The sequence below is a fragment of the Anolis sagrei genome, chromosome 3 (assembly GCF_037176765.1).
Source record: "Anolis sagrei isolate rAnoSag1 chromosome 3, rAnoSag1.mat, whole genome shotgun sequence".
NCBI classification, from domain to species: Eukaryota; Metazoa; Chordata; class Lepidosauria; order Squamata; family Dactyloidae; genus Anolis; species Anolis sagrei.
In genome coordinates, this window is record NC_090023.1 from 41,634,863 (window position 1) to 41,662,196 (window position 27,334).

The 27,334-nt window shown below is 40.8% G+C and overlaps 1 protein-coding gene across 1 annotated transcript; it reads right to left on the bottom strand.

Annotated features, from left to right (window-relative positions):
- Window positions 1-677: 677 nt before the first annotated feature.
- Window positions 678-26,815, bottom strand: TBX19 (T-box transcription factor 19). The gene is made up of 9 exons (XM_067466222.1): window positions 26,619-26,815; window positions 14,073-14,337; window positions 12,209-12,343; window positions 10,916-10,977; window positions 10,030-10,091; window positions 8,806-8,994; window positions 7,210-7,336; window positions 5,600-5,663; window positions 678-698 (listed from the first exon to the last, which is right to left on the bottom strand). The coding sequence occupies exons 1-9, from the start codon at window positions 26,813-26,815 to the stop codon at window positions 678-680; spliced, it is 1,122 nt and encodes a 373-aa protein (XP_067322323.1).
- Between the last annotated feature and the right edge of the window lie 519 nt (window positions 26,816-27,334).

Below are 27,334 nucleotides of genomic sequence, written 5' to 3' on the forward strand. Positions count from 1 at the left end.
AGTGACCCAAATTGAGACAATGTCATTTACTGTCACAATTTTGGAAAGACTGCAGAGTTCTTTTATTTTGAGCTAATTTTCATTCCAAACTGAAGTTCCCCTCCCCAACAAAAAAGCAAATAATTGGCTGAAATTGAAACTGGAAGTGATGTGACACCATTTACATCTGTTTTGCCCACCAATGGCACAAGGTTGGAATCGGCCCTCTTTACATTTGCCCATCCATTAGATGTGTGTGCTGTACTCATTTCTCCTGTTCCATTCATTCTTTTGTCCCTTTTGTTTCAGGTAAGAGCACAAAACAGGAACATCCCCCTGTGGAACGAAAATTAGCTCGAAACGAAAGAAAGCAGGAGCGGGTACCATTTCCTTGTCTGCTTTTCATGAGCACAATTTAATCTTTTTTATTAACCCCCAGTATAATCAACCCACATTTACTCCCCAATTCCAGAAGGTCATCACTCATCCTTAACTGGAAGTGGGATATCTCCTTTAAAAGCCTTGGAGAGTGCATGGCTCCTCCTCCCTCCTCCTCCGCTGTTGGAGCTGCCCTGGTGCCACCTTGGGTCATTGCTTGCTGTTGCCACCATCTCTCGTGCAAGGAAGGTGTCTCCAGCCCCCCTCCTCATCCTCCTTTGTGCCTTTTACTCTAGAGTAAGCCAGGCAGCAGCATTGGCCTAAGCTAGCAGCTCCAGGAGCTTAGCAGGAGGGAGAAGGAGAGGGTTAAGAAGCACAAAGGAGGAAGAGCAGAGGGTTGGAGGTGCCTTTCTTGCATGAGAGACAGAGAAGGAGAAGGAGAGGAAGGCAGCAGCAGCAAGCAAGGACCCAAGGAGGCAGCTCCAAGACAGACCATGCCATTGCCAAAGATGACAGTACAGAAAAGGGAATCCCCCCGCCCCCAATTTGCCACCAGTTAAAAAAGAAGTGAAATAGTGTGGCTGGATACTGGGCTGATTGTGTGTGCAGTGTGTGAAGCATCTTTGACATTTGGCAGGAAACTAATGGTGTCTTCCCTGCCTCCCTCTTGCTGCTCCTCCTGGAGAAGTTAGGGGGCATGGCCAGTTTGGGGGGGGGGTGTTTTTAAGGAGATTTTATTTATAGAAAGAAAAAAATCCCTAAAACTCATGTTATGACTCAAATGTGATAAAACTTGGTGGGCTAAGAGTGGTAGGTGTGCCCTCCATGTGTAGCAATTTTCACCCCTCTAGCCCTAAAACTGAGGGAAAGAGGAGCCTGGGGCAGCCCACCCATTGTCGCCAATGTACCAAATGTTTTTTGTATTTTTGGATGCAGAGAAAAAAAACACCCATGCAAAAAGGGCGCCCCTTTTTGGATGGTGCTCAAAAATGAAAATGGGGGTCTTATGAACGAAACAAACAGAAACAGATAGTGGGTCTATACAAATGCAGAAGCCTATCATCCATGCTATGGGGTTGTTAGGGTATATGGTTCCTACTCTTCTCCAGATTTTGTTTGACTGCACTTTACATCATCCCACATCAATAGCTATGCTAGGTAGTGAAGATGAGAGTGACAATCCAACAACACCTGGGAAACTCCAAGACCTCCACTCCTGTTTTTGCCTCATTGCAGAGGCCCAACAGAGAATAGAACAAAATATTTGTTGATGCTATTGTTACATCAGCCTTTTCTCCAAGTTGATCTATTTGTTACATAGCCATTTAGATTTTTCTCAAGTCCTTCTTCCTATCTGCTACTTGACATTGATATCAGTGTTATGTTGTCATTGTCTGCCTTCATTATGGTGACCTTAAAATGAACCTGTCACAGGCTTTTCATAACACGATTTGCTCAGTATATTGACTTCCCTCTAAAGTTGAAGTCTTACACATTTTTTCCAGATTGCAAAGGTGATTCAGAATACAAATTCAATGCAGTCAAAAGATGTGGGGTAGGAAAATAACACAACACCATTAGTTTCAAATTCAAGATTCATGTTCACCTAAACTAATTACAACAAATCGAGATACATTCATTCACAGATGCATCAAAGCACATGACAGAGAAGGATTTCCTTTGCTACCCATGTGTACTCAGCACTGGATGGTATTGGAAGTTGGAACATGATGAGTAACAATCTTAATTCACAAGCATTGAGCTGAAATTGTAAAAGAGGGAGTAACATTGGCTGCTACATCACAAATAAAGCTGAAGAAGGGTTCACAGAATTCATTCAAGCCTCCCCAATCCATCATTAACATGCTACATGTGCAATCCAGATGAGCACAGATACAGCTATTCCTAATTTCAATCTTTGCTGCCTTTCGTGTTCTCTGCTTGATACAATCCCCGAAATTTCAGCTTTAAGTCTATGTTCAATATATTAAATTTATCAAAATAATCCAGTGTTCAAGGAACAGAAAAAGTAAACCAGTCCACCGAGAATCAGAACAAGTAAGCAACTAGAAAGCATTTACAAAGCAGTTAAAATTGGAGTTTTCAAAACTGCAAATGTACCAAAACACTTAACTATTACAATATACTAGATTAATTTCCATTAGACAAACTTAGGGTATGAAACTTCACATTGCTTCACATTGTACATAGACTTTTACAAGGGTTCAGATGATGACGAGGTCTTCATTTGTGATATTAGTTCACCCACTACTGTTCCAAAAAATCAGTCAAAAAGAGACAGAAGAGCTAGACAATGCTTTCTGGCTTGACTTCTCCAGGACTCACCATAAAGCATTCCTGCTGTGTTGATAATGGCAATTTGGAAAAGTGACCAAAATTGTAAAAGGTCTGGAAAGCCAAGCCCTATGAGGAGCAGCTTAGGAAGCCGGGTATGTTTAGCTTGGAGAAAAGAAGGCTGAGCAGGGAGACGATAGCCCTGTTTAAATTTTTGAAAGGATGTCACATTGCAGGGGGAAAGCTTGCTTTCTGCTGCTCTATATACTGGGACTGAGCAACAAATTCAAACTACAGAAAAAGAGGTTCCACCCAGGGGCAGCTCAACCCATTATGCAAAGTCAAAGTAAGCATTTGCAGTATAGTTGATTTTGCCCAGTGGCACTCTTGAGGCGCTCTTGGGGGAAAATAGACCTTGACATATGTGAGTTGTAGTTACTGGGATGTATAGTTCACCTACAATCAAAGAGCATTCTGAACTCCACCAATGATGGAATTGAACCAAATATGGCACACAGAACTCCCACGATGAAAATTACCTAGGGCCGCCTCCGCTTCCACCTAAACATTAGAAAGAACTTTTTGATGGTAGAAGCTGTTCGGCAGAGGAATATGCTGCCTTGGAGTGAGATGGAGTCTTTAAACAGAAACTGGATGGCCATCTGTCGGGAGTGCTTTGATTGTCTATTTTTCCATAGCAGAGAGTGAGACTTCATGGCCCATGTGATCTCTTTCAGCTCTGTGATCCATTTATGGGGAAAAAAATATTATTTATTTATTTGCATTATTTCTACCCCACTCATATCAGCCCGGAGGTGACTCAGAGCGGCGTGCATCTTATGCTTGCATAAGATCACTTAGAGGGTTTCTGTTGAGGAGCAGAGATTTGAACTCTGGCTTCCAGTGACCTATTCAAACAACCAGGCAGCTAAACCATGCTGGCTCACTTTCATGTTTGTACTGAAGAAGAGTACTGGGATTCAGTACCTTCTCAGAGCTTAGAAACTTAGTTTGGAAAAATATTTCCATTCGTCAATATGATGTTTCATAGGTAACTCATTTCTATTTGCAATGCTACTCGATTTCTTGCATTGCTTCTTACAATACTTTTTTGTTACCTTTGAAAACAAACATTAAGTCTGATAGCATAATTTGAAAATTTTATGTGAAATGCCTCTAAACCAGGTATAGGCAAACCCAGGCCTAGGGGCCGAATGGGGCCCCATGGGCTCTTTTCTCATGCCCTCCTATCTCTCACCATCCTATCGTTCCTTCTCTCTTTCTTTCTTTCCCCCTTCCCTTCTTCCCTTCCTTACCTCTGTCTTTCTACCTCCCTCTTTCCCTTCCATCCTTCCTTCCTTCCTTCCATCTTTCCTCTCTCTCCCTCTTTCTCCTTCCTTCCTTCCTTCCTTTCTTCCTTCCCTTTTATCTTTTCTTCCTTCTTTTTCCTCCCTCTCTTCCTTTCCCCCTCTTTCTCCCTCTCTCCAATCCCTCTCTCCAATCCCTTCCATCTTTTCGTCCTTCTTTCTCTCTTTCCTTCCTCCCCTTCCTTCCTTCCTTCCTTCTCTTTTTCCCTCCACCTTCCCTTCCTTCCTTCCATCCATCCTTCTCTTCCATTTTTTGTCTTTCCTTCCTTCTCTCTTTCCTTCCTCCTTCCCTCCTTCCTTCCCTTCCCTCCTTCTTTCTCCTTCCATCCTTTCATTTCTCCGTTTCATCCTTACTGACTTACTTCTCTCTTTCCTTCTTCCTTCCCTTCCTTCCTTCTCTTTTTCCTTGCTTCCCTTCCTTCCATCCTTCCCTTCCATCCTTCCCTTTTGTCTTTCCTTCCTTCTCTCTTCTATCCCTCCCTCCCTTACCACCCTCTTTGTTCTTCCATCTTTCCCTTCCTCCACTTCATCCTTCCTTTCCCTCTTTCCTTCCTCCTTCCCTTCCTTTCTTCCATCACAGGGCAGACAGTCCTATTAACAGGGAGTGCCAGCATCAGGCCCCCAAGTTAGAAAGTTTGCCCATGCCTGCTCTAAACTCATTAAAATGTCAATTTAAAATAACTGAAACATTACTTATTATGTCAAAGAAATGACTTAATTCCTACTCATTTGGAGTATACATTCATGGCAATCTGTTTATGAAAATGTGAACCTGTTACATGTTTCTGTGTGACTTCTAACTCATTATTCCCACATTCTGCATTTTCTAATAACTAATATACTCCTGTGCAACTATGGGATAAAGTATGTCTTGGTATTGTATGCCTTCAAGTAGTTTCTGACTTATGGCAACTCTAAGGTGAACCTAACTTGGGGTTTTCTTGACAAGATTTGTTCAAAGGGAGCTTGCTCTTGCTTTTCTCTAAGGCTGAGACTGTAACTTGCCCAATCCTTGGCTGAAAGGGGATATTCAGGTCTTGGTCTCCAGAGTCATAATTCAGCATGCAAACCACTGCATCACCCTGGCCCGCAAGTACAACTACAGGCAATGATATAGTGAAATCAGGTTAAAATAGTGAGCAGCCATGTGTATTTTTAGCAACAGTATTATTCCCAGATTTCTTTGATTTGACAATAAATAACATTTCTTTTTCACAGAACCAGTGTGTTTCTATGCCTGTCGATCAGCCACACAGAAGTCTCCCATAAATATCTTATTTAGGTGTTATTCTATCACTTTCTTCTGAGAGTTTTAGACTGAGTCGCCATTCCATGCTAGAATGCAGTTGTGTTCTTCAGTTCCATTTGGGATGCAACTGGTTGTCCTTGTCCTTTGTCTTTCAAAAGGAATGGGAGCTTAATGGTGCCCACGTAGACTCTGTTAATCGTGGAAAAGCAGCCTCCAAAGGTGTTTCCACGCTGTTGGGAATTGTTTCTGGCAAAGAAACTGAAGGTGATGAGGAGGTGGCAGGCAAAGCAAGGTTGCTTCTCAGGAATGTTCCAGGAGGACCACTACTTACATCACTGGCAATGTTGGCAACATTAATGGCATTGCTGCTGACTGTCCACAAGCATGGGTAGTGACTGTATTAAAACAATGGAAAAACACATGCTGCAGTGCTACAGGAATTGCATGAACAGTAACAGTAAACTGAAATATTTGGTTTGTCACATCACACACAAATCTACGTAGAGAATGAGTAGGAGGAAGGATGTAGAATTTTGTACAGGCCAAGTGAAATTCTCAGAATTTTCAGGGCTGAATCTAACTTGGCCCTGAATGGATGAAAGGAGCTGGCCTATAGGCAGGAGGAAAATGTAACATTCATGTGGAAGGATAGCTTTTAAAAATGGAATTCCCTATTTGCAGCTTGAAATGCCAATCACCTACAAAATCCTAAATGGTTCAGTTCCTGTCTATTGTTGTGACCGCATCCCCCCTCCCCTATGCTTATGTGCAAGAGTTAAAATCTGCTGGGGAGGCCCTCCTTGTGGTCCTGCCACCATCACAAGAGTGATTGTGGGGACAAGGGAGAGGGCTTTCTCGGTGGTGGCTCCCCAGCTTTGAAACATTCTCCCTAGGGAGGTTAGACAGGCCCCCTACACTGTCCTCTTTCCAGAAGGAATTGAAGACTTGGATATTTGGACAAGCCTTTGAGAATGTCTAACACCAATGGTCCACAATTAATGACAGAGCATTGCACTTTCATCCCATGCCCTAGTTCATGAGCTACAACTTGCACTATCCTATTCCCTTGCTCCTGTTTACAGTTGGCCATGTTTTATGACAGTTCTCACCATAGGTTATTGGGCACAGTTTTGAGCTTAAATTATTGTTTTATAGGTTATTGGTTTTTATCTTTTATTGTATTATGTGTTTATTTTATGTGTTGTTTTAGGCACATTGTGCCATATGTAAGCCGCCCCAAGTCCCTTCTGGGAGATGGAGGCAGGGTACAAAAATGTTGTTGTTGTTGTTGTTGTTATAAACACACCCTGCTTTTCTTTTTCTTTTGTTCTTACAAAACAAAAAGAAATCTAACTCATGGTGAGTCCATCACTGGAATTTCTTGACAAGATTTATGAGGAGTGTGACTCGTCCATGCCAGAGACCTAACTCAGCATTTAAATCACCACATCAAAATGTTTATCTACAACCCATTCTGCCATTTCAATATATTGCTATGGATTTCTACTATGTGCACAGGCTAGGGGCCCCTCTACACAGCAGCATCATAGCACTTTGATTCTACTCGAAGTATCATGGCTGCTATCTATAAAATCTTGGAATGTGTAGTTCAGGGAGGGGCATTTAGAATTCTTTCAGAAAGTATGGATTTAAGAACTCCGTGAGATGCAGCCATGGCACTTAGAACAGAATCAAAGTGCTATAATTGTGTACTGTGGAAGGTATCCAGATCACTATCCTTTTGCAGACATGGTGATAGAAACCAGTCACTTAAAATAAATTGCCGTTTGATGCTTCTAGGACAGAAATGTTGCAGAATTAGCCTTTAGAGTCCCCAAGCCAAACATGAAAGATTCTGAAAGGAAGTTCTTGCACAGATAATTAAAGTTACTAAGATTGCTGGGCAGCTGCTGCTAACATGTAAAGCAAATGTTTGCTTACCTAGGTCCTGGGGTATTAGTACCACTATTGTGTGGCACAGGGACCAAGTTGGCATGGTGACTGGAGGGCAGTGGGGTCCATCCTTCGTGGCCTGAGGAGACCTGAAGATCATTGTCCATCAAATTCACTTTTGGAGAAAAATAAAATAAATGATAATGAGTTTCTAACAGTTTTGTCTTCAAATATCGTGTCAGTTTGCCTCTATAATTTAAAATAATCAGAAACTAGGATGAAATAAATCTTAGGCCACAGAAGGACAACTTTTAAGATCCAGATTTTGGGGTGGGGCTCTGAAGCCATAGCCAGCAAGAAAAGTGGTAAAGGAGCTGTAATCCCAAACATGTAAAGAATCAAAGGGTTCATCTACACCAGGCATGGGCAAACTTCAGCCCTCCAGTGTTAGAAATTCTGGGAGTTGAAGTCCAAAACACCTGGAGGGCCAAAATTTTCCCATGCATTATCTACACTGTAATGTTACTGATTGATTCTGAGATGATTCACGAGGTCACAAATGCCTAGGAAAGTGTTCTCTCAGAATATCTAGGTCCTCCACTGACCATGGAACAACAGACTGGTTCAAGATTGGGAAAGGAGTATGGCAAGGCTGCATACTCTCACCCAACCTTTTTAACTTGTATGCAGAACACATCATGCGATGTGCGGGGCTTGATGAATGCAAAGCTGGGGTGAAAATTGCTGGAAGAAACATTAACAACCTCAGACATGCAGATGACACCACTCTGATGGCCGAAAGCGAGGAGGAGCTGAGGAGCCTTCTAATCAAGGTGAAAGAAGAAAGCGCAAAAGCCGGGTTGCAGCTAAACATCAAAAAAACCAAGATTATGGCAACAAGAATGATTGACAACTGGAAAATAGAGGGAGAAAATGTGGAGGCCGAGACAGATTTTGTATTTCTAGGTGCAAAGATTACTGCAGATGCAGACTGTGGCCAGGAAATCAGAAGACGCTTACTTCTTGGGAGGAGAGCAATGTCCAGTCTCGATAAAATAGTAAAGAGTAGAGACATCAGACTGGCAACAAAGATCCGCCTAGTCAAAGCCATGGTATTCCCTGTAGTCACCTACGGATGTGAGAGCTGGACCATAGGGAAGGCTGAGCGAAGGAAGATAGATGCTTTTGAGCTGTGGTGCTGGAGGAAAGTGCTGAGAGTGCCTTGGACTGCGAGAAGATCCAACCAGTCCATCCTCCAGGAAAAATAAAGCCCGACTGCTTATTGGAGGGAAGGATACTAGAGACAAAGTTGAAGTACTTTGGCCACATCATGAGGAGACAGCAAAGCCTGGAGAAGACAATTATGCTGGGGAAAGTGGAAGGCAAAAGGAAGAGGGGCCAACCAAGGGCAAGATGGATGGATGGTATCCTTGAAGTGACTGGACTGACCTTGAAGGAGCTGGGGGTGGTGACGGCCAACAGGGAGCTCTGGCGTGAGCTGGTCCATGAGGTCACGAAGAGTCGGAGACGACTGAACGAATGAACAACAACCAGTGCAACTCAGTGGTCAATTTCAAGCAGAGATTGGTCATAGTGTCATGATTGAGAACATAAAGAAAGGAAAGAGAAATCAAAATAACTTGCCTGATGGAGATGGGTTTCTCTGCATATAAGAAGGGGGATAAGGAACAGCTCTGTGTCCTCGAAGGGCTGAATAGTGTTCACAGCCATGATGAGAATGAGAGGCAGGCAGAGAAAATGTCCCACTGTACTGATAGCCAGAACTTCCTGCTGCACACATGGCATCGGGATTGGAAATCAACCAACCTCCTACTACAGAGACATTGAAAAAAACAAATGTGAAGGAAGAATATAATGGGATCATGCATATTGATCTAAACAAGAGTAACTTCTCGTGATACAGCTCATTGGGTCTTGTCAGAATCTACCAGTTATTGTAGCCTCATCCAGCTACTAATTCCATCCTTTTAGGGACTTTGTCACAATTACTCGGATCCCCACAATAACTATTCCTAAGGTTTTGGAATGGTTTGTTGTGATGGCCCTTTGGTTTCAAGGGCATTTTTTTCTCATCTCTGATTTAAAATAATAATAATAATAATAATAATAATAATAATATAGTTCAGATGTATCATTTCACTGATGCCCTAAAAGTCTGAGAGAGCAAGCACAGAGAGGAGAAAAAGATATGTTTTTGTTGTTTCAGTATGTCTTAAAATTAGAAAGAAATCTACTTGAGAGTGAACAGAAAATGCTGCAAATGGTGCTGAAAAATGCCAGGAAATAATCCCAGACAACAGAAGTGTCATCTGGATATAAAACTCCTGAGAACGACAGCAACAAATGCTACAATCTCCTGTCATACTTATCTCATCTAGAGTCTGATATCATATCAACATACTTTAAAAGCTATTTTGAAAGGATTTGTCATGAGCAGTACCTAATATCAAATAACTAATTGCCTCTATCTATCTATCTATCTATCTATCTATCTTAGAGTAACTCATGGTGCTTGGCATGAAATTTACTCCTGAAAGAGTTATCATGGAGAAAAGGGTTCTCCACTGAACCTTTATCACCAGAACTTGTTTCCATAACAAGCCAAACAACATTTCAAAATCCAATTCTCATAGGGTCAGAAAATGAGGTGAAATCTTCTGAATAGTTACACAGGCAGCAAAACAAACACTACAGGGGTCTTAACCCTTCTCTATGCTATCTAAAGTGTGTGTGTGTGTGCGCGCGCGCGCGTGCATGTCTGTTCCAAATTACATACAAATTCAATGGAACAGAAGAGCAAACCTAACTTAGGGACTACCTATAATCAAATGACGTCACAGAACTTACAGTGAGAATACGTCATGTGCTGACTTTCAGAGACAATATCTGGAGCATCCTTGGGGTGATTTCTGAAAGACAGTGATATTAAAATTTAGTGAAACTATCCTCACATTAGCAACACTCCCGTATGTCCAAAAAATTCAGTAAGTAGCTTTTTTCTCAGCCTAAAGTAATTCAAAAAGTTGTGACCCTGAAACAGGAGAAAACCAGGATCTCTTTTAAGGAAAAAGTGACAGTTAAATTCTCAACAGTCTGCACTGCCATGGTCAACATATATCGCTTAGAGAGGTGTAAAGACGATATTTTTATTTTCTGTCATGTTTTTGGCTACGCCACTTCTAAAAAATTAGGATATTGTTAGAAAAATGGTAGAGATGGAACAGTGAGTAGAAAGGGGTTAATATGTTACTAATACGTCAATATGCTTTACATGTCTAATAGAATTTGTTTACATTGGAAGAAGGGAGGGAGGGAGGGAAGGAAGGAAGGGAGGGAGGGGAAGGAAAAGAAAAAGAAAAAAGTTATAGCAACAAACATAGGAACCTCCCAACACATTTGGCCTGGCTGGTGGAACCGGACATCAGACTTTCTAAGACTGTACTCTCAAATCTTTGTGGCTCAGTTGACAAATCAGACTCTTTTGCTTTTCCCACATTTTTTATTTAAGAGAAATGACATTTGTTGCCTCAAATTTATAATAAAATGTGCAAACTGGAGGAAATTCCTATACAGTACAAACCTTGCCCAACCAAATTTCACTCATTCCTAAAATTTATTTCACTTAATACCACAAACAGTAAAATTGGGAGGTGAAGGGCAGTAGCTTACTTACATTCATCTCAGCAACATAAACATAAGAAGTAACTTGAGACTTATTATATAGCAAACTCACCTTTCTTTCGCATCCAAAAAGGCTTTGGCAAATGGGTTGTATTTGATTTTGAGCGCCGTTATCTTGAGTTTTAACACACACAAAAAGAAATACGTTATTGACAAGATCACTCAAGTCCATACTATTAGATATTATTAAATGGATACTATTCACATATTAAAAGAATCACACTTAAAATTGTGGTTTAAAAAAAACAGGGAAAATCTCCCTTTCCCAGAAGCCAATGAGACACCTTTTATCTGTTTGCTTATTTTTCAAGATACATGTTCTACATTTATGTAAAATAGCCAAGATTGCGTAGGATTAAAACAAACAAACAAACAACCAATTAGAAATATGTATGTTATACAGTAAATATCCTGCATTTCTCTGTCTGAGCCATCAAAGACCATGGGATCATCAGACGAAGTCTCTCTCTATGTCCCACCACCATTGCAAACACAGTTGGTAGGATATGAAAGAGGGCCTTCTTGGTGGCTGCCTCAAATTCCAGAATGTCTCCCTCCTTTTTGTTTTCCTGCGACAGACTAATTCCTTTTTGTTCAGACAGGCTTTTAAAACAAGAAGAACAGATAAGAGGGTGCTTTATTGGTTTTACTGATATACAGGCTTTAGGACAGCAGGTCAATCACCAAGTTGCAATAAATCCTGCCAACTGGAAGGTTGGCAGTTCAAAGCTCGGGCCAGGGTGAGTACCTGACCTTTAGCCCAGCTTCTGCCAACCTAGCAGTTCAAAAACAAATGTGAGTAGATAAATAGAAACTGATTTAAAGCAGGAAGGTATTTTAGGCATGGTGTTTTGATCAGAAAAAGGAGGAAATTTACAAACAAAGCTCTTTGGCAAGGAGACAGAGTGACAGCAACCCCCAGTGGCTGGAACCGAGCACAGTCTCCAAAGTTGCCAAAAGATGGGAAAAGCCTATATATACCTCTATCTGTTGTCTGGCTTATCACTGTATAATTGGCATAAAATGTTTGCCGTATATGTGTTCTGTGATCCACCATGTGTCCCCTTCATGGTGAGAAGGGCAGAATATAAATACTGTAAATAATAAAATTTTAATTTTAAATTGTTTTAGTTGGTTTAATACAATAAAGAATTCTATTCTATTTTAATACTCACTTTTTGCATTTTTAATTGTATTGCTCTTTTAAATTGTGAGCCACTTTGAGTTCCAGTTGTAGGGGGAAGGCAGGATGATGATGGTGATGGTGATGATGGTGATGATAGGAGGAAAGAGGAAACTTTTTTAGGTGGTTCACCTTGTGACTTTCAACATTTATTCCACCTACCTCTTCATTTTGATAAGCAGTCACAGCAATGAACTGAGTCTCAGGAAAGGAACAATTCATTACCATCCTGTGCGGACCCCCTACTCGAACAATATGAACTTGAGGCTCATATTTGTGTAGAGAATTCAACATAATCTGTTGTGAGAAAAGGGGAGAGAAGCAGAGATAACAATAATGAGTTACAGTGGATCAACTATATTGTAGGCCCAAATCAGGGTCCACTATGGTGCACTATGCTCATTTAATTATCCATTTGGTGAAGAGTTGCACTTTTTTAAAAAAACCACATAGTGGAAACCAAGAAAGAAAGATGAAGATCTCATTATAGGATATGTCAGCCTACTGCTAATCATTCCATTTCACATATGGAGATGTATGGTTTGGGATACTATAAAGGAAAATTGGCTATGCTAGTAAAGATAAAGGTTTCCCCTGACATTAAGTCTAATTGTGTCCGACTCTGGGGGGCGGTGCTCATCTCAATTTCTAAGCCAAAGAGCTGACATTGTCCATAGACACCTCCAAGGTCATGTGGCCAACATGACTGCATGGAGCGCCATTACCTTCCTGCAGAAACTGTACCTACTCACATTTGCATATTTTGAACTGCAACACACCAAATAATTGTCTAAGTCAAGTCTTCTCAGAACACTTGACCCTGAGGCTACTTGGAACTAGAAATACGGGCTGCTTAGAACTGGTAGCTTTCCCCTCCCAATGAAATATCAGGGATTACATTATCTTCTTCCTTCCTTTGGAAGCATTGAACCTGTTGTCTTTTTCCTCCCATCTACATTATCTGTGCCCAGCATGGTTATAGCTACACATTTATCCAACAGGATCTTAGCTCCACTCCTCTGATATTTTGAACAACATTGGCATCCCACTTTGCATCTCAACCAGAGACACAGAATGCCCCACTTTCCCCCATTTGATGTGATAATGGGTATCAGGTCCTTCTTCACAAACTTAATAAGAACTTCATACATTATCAACTCTACAACAAGTCAACAAACCGTCTAGAGCTCTATCAATAAACTGTAATAAAAACTTGCATTGATCAAGACTTTACATGTGGCCACAACAGCACAGACATGACCACCAATAGACCAGTGTAGATGTAAACTAGATAAAAGACCAAAAAGTTTGTGTTTTTCTTGCTAATGGGTTTACTGATAGATTGTTCCAATGTATGGGTTTTGTTTTTGTTTTTTTTAAAAGAAGTCAAAGGCAGCACGTAACATTGTTGTCCTTTAGATGGATATTAAACAAACAACCCAACAAAGCCAACTTTCCTCTTTGCGGTTTTAAGGGTCTCGGGGAGAATGCCACTTATTTTCTGGTACAGGTAGATGCTTTTTATTATTATTCCAAAGGCCAAAGATGATTCAATAGATTATTGATAATTATCATGAAGCAGAAGCAAGCAGGGTAATTATTTCATTTAGGAGAAGCCTTTTATTCGAGTGCCTGACTATTGCCAACATTCCACTTACACACCAAACGGCATGGGGGAGAAAACAAAACCTTAATATCTACAATCATTTCCCCCTTCTCTGAAGTCCTGTGTAAAAACCTCAACACACAAGGCAAAGTATGGGGTGGGGGGAACGAAATCCCTGATGGTTAAACCACAGCACACTCTGTCTCTCTTAACATCAAGGAGTCCATTAAAATCTGAAAGCTCCAATTAAGACCTGTTTATTCCTGTTTACATTTGGACTCCATGGAATAATTGGCATCTGTGGGTGAAGAGGCCTCTAAGGGCCCTTCTAATTGCATAAATGCACCCTTGATATTCCCTCATTGGTAGAAGGCAATGATTCAAGCCAAAAGAGATGTACAAAACATGATGGCGCCATACCTGCCCGTTGCCATTCAGCTTGTTGGTGAGCTTCACCTTGCTAAAAGACACCACCGCCTTCATCCAATGGGCCCCAAAGTTCGGAGAGTCAGGATGGATATAGACACAACTGTGATTAGACGGCTCTGGCTTTCCAGCTGGTACCCATTCTCCATTCACATACTTCCAGCGGTGGCTGTCGGTTGGAGCAAAATCCAGAAGAAAGGAATACATGGCATTAGGGTCCAAACCGGAGACACTGATCTTTAATACAGGGAACATCCGTCTGGAAGAGAAACAACACACAAGAAACTGATGGAGAGTAGAATCATTTCAAAACTAGAAAATAATTAATTTGAGCATATTGATTCAATAGACTCATTACATAAATAAAGAAGAGCTAATTGACTTTTCCAGGCTCTGAAATTGAGGCAAATAACTATATTGCTGTTTGGAGGCTTGATATACTCTTGTTGAAAACTGATCGGCAGCCATCCCTCCTCTCTTTGGCACAAATGATGTAATGAACCCTTGCTATTTATTTATTTATTTAGAATATTTGTATCCCATCCTTCTCAACCCCCGAAGGGGGACTCAGGGCGGCTTACAATTGGCTGTCATTAGATGCCAACAAAGAAACAGAGCACAACAATTAGCATGAACAGGTCAACAGCAATAAAAAATACATTTAAAAAGCAATAAAATACATTAAAATATAAATATTGGCCCTTAAAATATTAACACAATCAAGTCTGAGTCTGCAAATCCAGATCATAGTCCAGAGTTCCAGTCCAAGGTCTCTTAATTGAATATTCTCACAAGTCATAACAGATGTTCCTAAACCAGATGCCCGAATGCTTGTCCCAAAGCCAAGACTTGAGTTTCTTCCTGAAGGAGGAGAGAGAAGGAGTCATCCTGATTTCACTGAGGAGTGCATTCCATAGATGGGGGTGTCTCTCATCCCCACCAATCGCACTTGTGAGGGTGGCAGGATTAAGAGCAAGGCCTCCCCCGACGATAATAAACTCTGAGGTAGGTCATAGAGGGAGATACATTCGAACAAGTAAAGTGGACTGGAACCATATAGGGCATGTTTCTAATATGACTGATAGATTTCCTTTGTACTACTGAAAGTATTGTTCCAGATGTGGAGACTTTATATACTTGTATGTAAGCTGATCTCATATATAAGTTGATATTGATATCATCTGCGGATACGTGAAGGGTCACTGTGCAAGAAGTGGAAAGCGCTAGTGCTGCTTCAGGTGGCCACTGACCTTGGCCACCATTGTTATCATTTTTCTACCAGACTTTAAAAAAGGCCTTTTCCCCACTCTACTCAGAGAAGGAGATTATTCCTTTTTTTAATGATTTTTGTTAGTAAAAATACCAAGTACTATTATTTACAATATAAAAAGTAGAGCATGTGGGGAAGGGAAGGTAAGATAGGGGAATACTATCGCAGTGAGGAAAGGGGAAGAAAAAAAAGGAAGGAAGGAAGGAGGGAAGGAAGGAAGGAAGGAGAATATACTATGGATCTGGGGAAGGAGAGAAATAGGAAATGTTGATTTCCAATCTTCTCCACGTGGTGTACATTGTCCTCTCTAGATTCTTTATATTGTTACTCTCCCCTCTTCGATCCTTTCCATTAGAGAGCTATTTTTTTAGTCATCAGTTTGGTTCTATTTTCAATTTCATTTTTTCTTGTATCATATAATCATTAAGTGAATCATAGAATCAAAGAGTTGGAAGAGACCTCATGGGCCATCCAGTCCAACCCCCTGCCAAGAAGCAGGAATATTGCATTCAAATCACCTCTGACAGATGGCCATCCAGCCCCTGTTTAAAAGCTTCCAAAGAAAGAGCCTCCACCACACTCCGGGGCAGAGAGTTCCACTGCTGAATGGCTCTCACAGTCAGGAAGTCCAATCCATTATCTTTATGTTACTGCCTGAATGTTTGGTCATTAGTTGGGTTAGTTTGTCCATATTTATTTATTTATTTACTGTATTTATATACCACCTTTCTCAGCCTGAAGGTGACTCAAGGCGGTTTACATTCGGCAATTGACATATTGCAGAATATAAAATATTGCCAAATATGACATATTGCCGAAAATAATTGACATATTCCTTATGTCAATTATTTTTGACAGTAGGCATTTCTTTTATTCCCCAGTATTGGGTGTATGCTATTCTAGCCAGCACCACTAAATAGTTAAAGGGTCTGTTTTTATTTTTATCCAGGTCCATATCTATAATTCCCAATTTTAAAAAATCTGGTTTTAGTTGTACTTTTGTTTGTAATATCATTTGAATTTCTTCTTTTATTTCTTTCCAGTAATTTTTATCTATTTTACAAGTCCACCACATGTGGAAAGAAGTTCCTACATCATCACATTTCCAACACTTGTCTTGGACATTTGGGTAGCATTTTGCTAATTTTTGTGGTGTTATGTATCATTGATACATCATTTTATACTAATTTTCTTTCAAATCATAATTTTAATTTTTGGTTCCATATTTTTCCCATTCTTCAAATTTAATTGTATTTCCAATATTTGCTGCCCATTTAATCATGCAATCTTTAATTTGTTCTGTTTCTGTCAGCTATTCTAATTTTTTTTTTGTATATTTTGGTCATTAGCTTCTTATCTGTCATCATTATTTTGTTCCAGAAAGTGTCCTTCTCCAAAAAATCTTATTTTCTTGTCTTCATTGTACTAGTCTCTTTTTTGTCTGTATTGGAACCAAGAGATATTCTTATTTAATTGGTCAATTTCTTCTTGTGTTTTTAATATAATATTTCCTTTCTGTTTTTTCAATATTTCTCTGTAGGTGAGCCAGGTTGCTTGTTGAGATGATTCCTTTTTTTGTTGATAAAATGTATTGTACAGTATTACCTCTTGTGTGTTTTAATTGCTCTGTAACCCACCTCGAGCTATGAGGAGAGGTGGATAAAAAATAAAATTATTATTATTATTATTATTATTATTATTATTATTAAAATAAACTCACCAATTCTGAGTGGAGGGGTGAAAGGTGAGAACTGGAAGAACTTAAAAGAAGCACTGACTTTGTGAAGTCCACATGCTTTCAAGTCATTTCAGCCAAATAACACACTGCTACACTTTACCTGGCTTAAGAAGTAAATTAGTCTTGACTTGAGCTTTGGACCCAATTCTTAGCATATAATCATAGAATCATAGAATCAAAGAGTTGGAAGAGACCTCATGGGCCATCCAGTCCAACCCCCTGCCAAGAAGCAGGAATATTGCATTCAAATTACCCCTGACAGATGGCCATCCAGCCTCTGCTTAAAAGCTTCCAAAGAAGGAGCCTCCACCACACTCCGGGGCAGAGAGTTCCACTGCTGAACGGCTCTCACAGTCAGGAAGTTCTTCCTAATGTTCAGATGGAATCTCCTCTCTTGTAGTTTGAAGCCATTGCTCTGCGTCCTAGTCTCCAAGGAAGCAGAAAACAAGCTTGCTCCCTCCTCCCTGTGGCTTCCTCTCACATATTTATACATGGCTATCATATCTCCTCTCAGCCTTCTCTTCTTCAGGCTAAACATGCCCAGTTCCCTAAGCCGCTCCTCATAGGGCTTGTTCTCCAGACCCTTGATCATTTTAGTCGCCCTCCTCTGGACACTGACTTGGAATTAGTCCAAGAAAAGCAGAGTCATATACTAAATCAGCAAAATGAGGTTCAACCCAAATCTAAGACTCGATGCACATTCTTCATTTCTATTTCTCAAGTCTTAAAGGTAACAGTTCGCTTGATCAGTCTATGATATTCTTGAGTTTTCTGCCACATTATGGCTGTGGTAGCATATGTTCACCCTGTTGTTCACTATCAAATCTATTTTTCCCCCAGAACCTCATTCCCAAACTCCTTTCTGGGGAGACTCTAGTTACATTTACATCAGGCTTTAAGATCTTCTGGGGAGGCTCTGCTCTCAGTACCACCCCCCTCGCAGGTGCAGGTGATGGGGATGAGGTTCAGGGCCTTCTCATTGATTGCCCCTCAGCTATGGAACTCCCTTCCCAGCAAGATTACATTGGCTTCCTCCCTCCTGGTTTTCATAAAAAAGTTAAAACTTTGTGGAACCAATTGTTTGGGGAATAGTACAATCACAGTGCAATGTGCAACCACAGAGTTAATATATGGACTATGACAATGGGATTAGGTGCTATGTTTTAACAGTTTATTTAAATGTATTTTATGGTTGTTTTATGATTTTAATGCTTAATATGTTATGTATTTTATATACTTTCATGTTACAATGTGGCATTGAGTTATTGCCAAACTGGAAGCCGCTCTGAGTTCCCTTCAGGGTGGAGATAGAGCTGAGTAAAATGCAGCAAATAAACAAACAAATAAATAAGTAATACATTTACAAACCCCATCCATGCATTGAAATAACATGTGCAACTATGTAATGCTATGTAAATAAGCAATACCCTCCTCCTTCCAAATACTGCTCAGCAGATTTTCATACGCTCTCTATTCAGGCCTGCAACAAATACAGAGAGGTCAAGGACTTAAATGAGTACATTATCCTGTTTCCCTTTGAGGCACTTGAAGAATCGGCAAAGGGCACATGTAATAGCTGTGGATTACTTTTTACAAGGGCTCAGTGACAATACATTTTGAATGTTGACCATTCATTTCAAACAGACTAATGCCATAACCTTTTACAAACACTATTATGTCAAGTCAATAAAATATATTTCAATGTAAGGGGAATTATATTTTTTCCAGCATGTTACATCTATCTGCAGAAACCACATCCTCTAAGCTTGGGAGGGTGGGGAATGAAAGCAAAATAAAATGCCAAATACAGTAATGATCTGGAAATATTACTTGCTTGTCTATAACCTCCAGAAATCCCAGCTTGTACTTTGGGAACTGTAACCCCCAAAACTTGTCCACTCTGGTTTTCCCTCTTCCCATTCCATTTTAGTTCACTAACTGTACAGCATCATCTCTATATGCTTTCCCCCCATCCTTGCTAATTAGCTAATGGTGGTGGGAAAGCCAGAAAACTCACAGGCCTGGGATAATGGAAAACAAAGTTTTTCTAGTTACATGAATAGACTGCAGTGTGCACCATTCACCTCTTCTATGTCAAGACACAGGAAACATGGGAAACTAAAATAGTGTAGACTACAGTGATGGATGGATGGCATCCTTGAAGTGACTGGATTGACCTTGAAGGAGCTGGGGGTGGTGACAGCCAACCGGGACCTCTGGCGTGGGCTGGTCCATGAGTTCACGAAGAGTTGGAAACGACTGAAAGAATGAACAACAAAAGAATGATCAATGATGTCTGGATGCTGGAAACTATGGTCTGTTTAACCACTTCATCATATTGAAGCAGGGAAGTGTTTGGTAGAGTAGTGCTCAGTCATACTCTGTTTAGAAATGAAATTGATAATTTTCCCACCTTCATCACACTGTTAAATCTATTTGTGTTATCCAGTTATACTCAGGATTCTTCAGGTGATTTGCCATCACACAGTAATTTCTAGGCACCGTCCAACATATTTTCCTGTGTTCTTGTGGGGAAAAACACTGGAAATGTCAGCTATTACATATCTTCAATTCCCTGAGATTTCAGTCTATGGTAGTTAATGTAAGGTCCAGCTGTAGTCATTTCCCAGGATAGATGCACCCAGAAAAGATTCATAGACCTTGGGAAACTCAATTTCCAAGACCATCTCATGGAGACACAGCATTTAAAGTAAGGTCCAACCGCATTCATTCCACAGTATTCCACAATAAGGGTATCGACTTCAGGAAACTGTAACTCCCAGGAGGACTCCATTGCATGGAGCCATGGCATTTAAAGTGGAGTGCATGGGCATTCATTCCATACTGTAAATGCACCAACTGAAGGGGATAGACCTTGGAAAACTATGATTCCCAGGACTGCACAGCCTGGAAACATGGCATAATAACAACAGCAGCAGCAACAACAACAACAACAACCAACATTGAGGAAAGTCAATAATAATAATAATAACAACAACAACAACAACAACAACAACCAACATTGAAGGAAGTCAACAATAGTAAACTACTTAAAGTGCAAAAGTCAAAGAGTGAATACAGTAAAAACACAATCCTGAGCAGAAGAGAAAACTGGTGAAAGAAGGCTCTCCATGGACAGTTCCAAATTGAGAGCCAAATTGACAAATTAAAAACATGGATGTGGCTCACAAATGGAACTTTGAAAAAAGAGATGGGGGGCCCGATTCTGGCAGCCCAAGAACAAGCCATTAGAACCAATGCCATCAAAGCCAGAATTGAAAAGTCAACGACAGATCCCAAATGTAGACTCTGCAAGGAAGCAGATGAAACAATAGATCACATCCTCAGCTGCTGCAAGAAGATCACGCAGACAGACTACAAGTAGAGACATAACACCATTGCTCAGATGATTCATTGGGACTTGTGCCATAAATACCATCTGCCTGCAACAAAGAAGAAGCCGGAAAAAGTTACAGAAAATGAACACGTCAAACTCCTCTGGGACTTCCAAATTCATACAGAGTTTTGGAGTACAATACCCCTGACCTCACAATCGTGTTAAAAAACAAAGTATGGATTGTCGATGTTGCAATCCCAGGTGACAGCAGGATTGAAGAGAAACAACTGGAAAAGCTGACATGATATGAGGATTTAAAGATTGAACTGCAAAGACTCTGGCACAAGCCAGTCAAGGTGCCCCCAGTGGTGATCGGCACACTGGGTGCAGTGCCTAAAGGCCTGTACTTAAACACAATCGGCGCTGACAAAATTACCATCTGCCAGCTGCAGAAGGCCACCTTACTGGGATCTGCACACATTATGTGTCGATACATCACACAGTTCTAGTGTCTGCTGTGAACTCATCTTGATGTGTTTCAAATAATAATGGCATTTTAAATGGGTTCCGATTGTATTTATTCTCCAGTGCAAATGCACCCAGGAATCGGCACTCTTCTCTCCTGGCTTTCCTATACAACACAAGGCACAGACATAACATGGAAGGGAAGGGAAATACTCAGAAAGGCTATTTTTTAAAAAATAAATTGTTCTGGCAAAGTAAAAAAAAACTCAGTGAGCAAAGGGTAATGGCGGAACTTTCCCCAACAAGGGTACTTTTGGCTCCTCCCACAATTTCCCCTCTCACAAATTGGGGAAACGTTTCATTTTAAACCTGAGAGAAACAAATGCCAACACATTACAGAACTGCCAATTTTGCCCATCTACATCCTCATCATTACCAAAAATCCACTTCACCACCCCTCCTGAAACGTTTGAAAAGAATGCTGGCCTCTAAACTTAAAATAAGGAAAGAATGCTCTACCCTACATTTGAATCCAACCAAATGTGATGGACACAGTGGGTTACCACATATGAGGGGTTTGAGTCAGTGGAATTTAACAAATGTGATGAAGTAGTGTATTGAGGTGAACAACTTCAGAGGATCTGGAGGCATTTTCGTTGTATTAAAACCACTTGTATTCAAAGATAGCCTCTTTATGAAAACAAGATTTGGGATGGGACGACCTTATTCAAGAGAATGATGTCCCTCTAGGAGTTTTCTAGGATGTAATTCTGCCAATTGAATATACACGGGAGATGTATGATGGGAGGCCCAAAGAAATGCTTGGGGTGCATGAGCCCCCTAGGCCATGCAATCATTAAATCATAGATTTGGGAGATACCACAAGGGCCATCCAATCCAACCCCATTCTGCCATGTAGAACACACAATCATAGCTCTCCCTAAAAGATGACCTTCCAGTCCTTGTGTAAAAACATCCAGAGAAGAAGACTCCGTGGAGAAAGAATATTCCACTGTTAAAAAACTCTGATCATCAGGAAGTTCTGCCAAATGTTTAGGTGAAATATCTTTGGGTTGTTGTAGGTTTTTCGGGCTGTATGGCCATGTTCTAGAAGTATTCTCTCCTGACGTTTCGCCTGCATCTATGGCAGGCATTCTCTGAGGTTGTGAGGTCTCCCTGAATTTCAGAGCAGCATGATCATGTTCCCAAAAGTGACTTTTCTAGGCTCTACTATTTATATAATAACAAATATACAATTTAATTTTATTCAACCCAATTAATATTTGCCTCCCATTTGTCATCTATATATATAAATTTGTTAGGGGCATCCAACGAGGAAACAAAACTAAAAAAAACCCCAACGAAACTTAACCAAAATTCCCATGCCCATAACACAACCCACAAAGTACAAACATATCTACTCAAAATGAAAAACAACACAACAACACACTCACAAAACGGCAAAACAACAAAACTCAAAAATCCCCCAATGAAACTTAACCAAAATCCCCGTGCCCATAACACAACCCACAAGGTACAAACATACCTACTCAAAATGAAAAACAACACAACAACACACTCACAAAACGGCAAAACAACAAAACTCAAAAATCCCCCAACGAAACTTAACTAAAATCCCTGTGCCCATAACACAACCCACAAGGTACAAACATATCTACTCAAAATGAAAAACAACACAACAACACACTCACAAAACGGCAAAACAACAAAACTCAAAAATCCCCCAACGAAACTTAACCAAAATCCCTGTGCCCATAACACAACCCACAAGGTACAAACATATCTACTCAAAATGAAAAACAACACAGCAACACACTCACAAAACGGCAAAAGAACAAAACTCAAAAAAACCCCAACGAAACTTAACCAAAATTCCCATGCCCATAACACAACCCACAAGGTACAAACATATCTACTCAAAATGAAAAACAACACAACAACACACTCACAAAACGGCAAAACAACTGAGCATGCGCATTGGCGCCCAGCCGCAAGTTCCCTGGCGCGCGCACATGGCCTTCCGGCCAACATTCCCTCTGCGGAAACCATGCCCGCTCCAAGCCCCGCCGCGCCGCTTCCCGCACACACACACCCCCTGCCGCACACACACATGCAACCATCACTCCCCCCGCCACCGCATACACACACGCAACCCCACTCCCCCCGCCGCCACACACACACACGCAACCCCACGCTCCATCACTCCCCCCACCGCCGCACACACATGCAACCCCACTCCCCCCGCCGCCGCACACACACACACAACCCCACGCTCCATCACTCCCCCACCCCAATCGTACCTCCTTTTACTTCAGGCCACCTCCAAACCCCACCCCGCCCCTTCCCACCCTGTCAAAATCTAGGAAAGACAGGAAGGAAGGAAAGAAGGAAGAAAGAGAAAGGGAGGTAAAGAAAAAGGGGGAAGGAAGGAAAGTTAGAGGAAGAAGAAAAGGAAAGAAAAGGAAAGATGGAAGGAAAGAAAAGAGAGACAGCAGAAGAGAAAGAAAAAGGGGGAAGGAAGGAAAGAGATAGAGAAAGAAGAGGAGAAGGAAAGATGGGAAGGAAGGAAGGAGGGAGGGAGGGAGGGAGGGAGGGAAAGAAGGAGAGAAAGAGGGAAGATTGGCCACAGCAACACATGGCGGGTAAAGGTTGTTATTTCTATTATTATTATTATTATGCTATTGTTCCTATGAGACTCTTTTAGGGGGAATGGGAGAGGTGTCAGGTCCCGGAGGCAATGCATTGCATTATTGTTATTGTTATGATGGTGGTGAAATAAAAGGAAATAAAAAGTGAAAGAAGGAAGCAAACAGGGAGGGAAGAAAGGCAAAGGAAGAAAGGGGGAGGGAATGAAGGAAAGAGAGAAGGATGAAACCAAGTAGTGAAAGAAGGAAAGAAAGAAAGAGGTAGAGAAGGAAGAAAGGAGAGAAAGGGGGAGGAAAAGGGGGAAGGAATAGGTAGGGACCTCTCCTTCATAATAGTCCAGATATCTACCTCAACTTTGATAAGTTTTACTATAGGCCACAGCAACGCATGGCAGGGCACAGCTAGTGTTATAATAAGATACAGGCAATCCCCGAGTTACAAACATCTGACTTACAAAGAAAGGGGGTGAGTCAACAGGAAGTAAGAGGAATCTACCCCTAGGAAGGGAAATCCATTCCTAGAAGAGTTATCATGGGGGAAAGATATCTTCAATGAACCTTTATCACCAATCCTTGTTTCCACAACAACCATAATTTTTCAAAATTCAATTGTCACAGGGACAGAAAGTGTGGTGAAATCTCAGGCAGCAAAACAAACACCACAGGGGCGTTAACCCTTCTCAATGTTATCCAAAGGTAATAGATAGATAGAGTCTCGCTTATCCAACATAAAGGGCGGGTTGAACATTGGATAAACAAATATGTTGGATTATCACAGGGACAGAAAGTGATAATCCAACAGGATAATCCAGCAGGATTAAGGGAAAGTGTATTAAACGTCAAATTATGTTATGATTTTACAAATTAAGCACCAAAACATCATATTTTGCACTGGGATTGTGGCGCAGCTGGCTGAGTGTCAGCTGCATTAAGATCACTCTGACCAAAAGGTCATGAGTTCGAAGCCAGCCCGGGCTGGAGTGGGTGTCCAGCCATTGTGTAGCCCGTTGTCGACCTTTGCAACCCGAAAGACAGTTGCATCTGTCAAGTAGGAAAATAAGGCACCACCTTGTGTGGGAGACTAAATTTAACTAATTTATGAGGCCATAAAGAAAAAAGACTCCGGGGAATGTGGAATGCGGAAGAACTTCATCGGTGTCGTTGATGGACGATGAAAAGCAGCAGCTCCCCTGGCGGCCAGAAAAAAGTTAAATAGCCTTGGTGTATTTGTGTGTTAAACGTTGTTTGTCAAAACTGGCATTGAATGTTTGCCATATATGTGTTGACTGTAATCCGCCCTGTGTCCCCTGCGGGGTGAGAAGGGCGGAATATAAGAACTGTAAATAAATAAATAAATAAATATTTTACAACAAATCAATAGAAAAGGCAGTTCAATACATAGTAATGTCATGTAGTAATTACTCTATTTACTAATTTAGCACCAAAACAGACAAGGGTTCTGTCTTTCTCCCACCCTAGACATTATTCCACAGGTAAACATATACTCCACTTCCCTCATCTGTGGATCCAGGCAGGAAGCAGACTGTGTTGGATAATACAGAATGTTGGATAAACAAAAGTTGGATAAGTAGGACTCTACTATAGATAGATAGATAGATAGATAGATAGATAGATAGATAGATAGATAGATAGATGATAGATAGATAGATAGATAGATAGATAGATAGACAGACAGACAGATTGATTTTACTGGACTTACACTCAGAATGTACTACCTGTTCCGACTTACAAACCAATTCAATTTAAGAGCAAACTGACAGAACCTAAACTCTAAAATCAGGGCAGTAAAGAAAGAACAACACTCAAAACAGGGGAATTCCAGACAAGAAACAACCAGGTCCACCTAATCACCTCCGAACAAAGGCTTCCCCAGGCAGAAAGCAACCAAGCATTGAAGCTGCAAGGCTATTCAATGTTAAGGTGATCAATTGCAGAATTCACACTTGCCTCAAAGAGACAAAAGTTCTTTCTTGCATCCTGGACATTCCACAGGTATATAAACCCCACTTGCATTGTTTCCAACAAACCTCATAGCCTCTGAGAATGCTTGCCATAGATGTTGATGAAATGTCAGGAGAGAATGCTTCTGGAACATGGCCATATAGCCCAGAAAACTCACAGCAACCCAGAACTTATCTTGTTTGTAACTTGGGGAGTGCCTGTATATGACATTAATTATTGATATTATGAGCTATAGACAAAATGTTGTATCTCGGTGTACTAAAAGAGAGGAAATGGTTCATATATTCATGTACTGCGTATGGTAGAACCAACCCAAAACCAAATCCTACCAAGTGTTTGTCTAAACAAAACATCTTGCTTTCAATCAAAGTGTAAAAGTTATGTACTTCATTCTAAATATTTACAAACTGATACAAACTATACAGGATGCGATGTGAGCATTCTGCCACATGTGATAAAAGCACACCCAGCCCTGTATAATACCTTATTAATCATTCTTGTTTATTTTATTATCATAATTGGCCTTTTCTATTTTGTATGTGATGTTAATTAGGAAGTACTGGGGTGGGATCTGTTTTGAAAAGAACGTTATCAATTCAACAAAGTGACCTGTGTACATTCATAAAGTCAACCCCATAAAATTAAAACAACTCTACACATGGATCATGCCAATGTATGCCGTACATTGGCCCAAAATAAAAATACTTTCTTACTTTCGTGAATTTACTTTTCGATTTCATTGGCACATACACTACATTAACATCCATAACTGCATATACATCATCCAGATATTTCCTAAATCTACAGAAATTCTTAGTACTGAAAAGATAAAAATACTTATTAACACAGACACACAAAGTCTGTGGACAAAATTCCCTAGGAAGGCATCCCACACCTGCTCTACTGAAATATCTGTGCATACTGTGAAACCTCTATGTGCTTCTCCCATTCACTTCAGTGGAGTTTGAGCAGACAAATAACCCTCAATGGGCTATTGACCAACCTAAGTGCAGAGTTAGCTACTATTCTGCACGTAGTTCTCTTTTTCCCTAGCTTCTTGGAAGAACAAAATCATACTCACCGTCCATTCTTTGTGACGATCATCTCATTAGTAACTTCTCTGAACCTTTGCCAGAGAGAAGCGTCCTCCAAGACCACCTGGAGCTGCTTCTCCGTGGGGTCTCCTTTGTCTCTTCCAGCCTGGAGTTCATTCTCCACCACGTTGAGCAGCCGAGAGACAGTGCAGTCGCTATGTTTCTTGCAGCTCAAATCTGTCATGGTGACCTTACTGTCAGGAACTTCTCAAATGACTTTTTTTTTCAAAAAAGGGGAGCAATGACAACACAGATTCAAACCTAAACCAATCAATTAACTACCATGGAGCAAACGTGCTCCTCTCAGCCCTTTGCCACAGACTTGTCCTTCCTCCTCTCTCTGTCCCAACAAGAGGATGACACCTGTGTGTCAAGGTTTTAACATGCACACACAACCATTTCCTAATTACTGACTGTCAGGTGGGAGGCAGCTCGATTAGGCAATTGGCTGTCTCAGAAGAAGGATCTTCCATTCAAATCACTCGGCTTTTATCTTTTCTGAGGAGGGTCTAATTATTCCGCTCAAGAACTATATTTCCATTAATGAAAATGGTTTAATGTCTCAACTGAAACAATCAATGCGAAGCCGGTTCGTACAGATGCAAATTCCTGCTTGATAGGCAAAGAGATAAACACATCCAAAAACAATTTGTGGGGATTCGTAGGTCCTTTGGATGCAAGCAAATATTCATCAGTTTATTTG

Bases quoted from the DNA above. Each gene is read 5' to 3' on its own strand.
- TBX19 (XM_067466222.1), bottom strand. From the start codon at position 26,815: ATGACAGATTTGAGCTGCAAGAAACATAGCGACTGCACTGTCTCTCGG. The intron at 8,995-10,029 runs GTAAGTTCTGTG...ATGTCTCTGTAG, and splicing joins GCACATGACGTATTCTCACT to TAGGAGGTTGGTTGATTTCC. The intron at 7,337-8,805 runs GCAAGTTATTTT...TTTCTCCAAAAG, and splicing joins GAGAAACCCATCTCCATCAG to TGAATTTGATGGACAATGAT.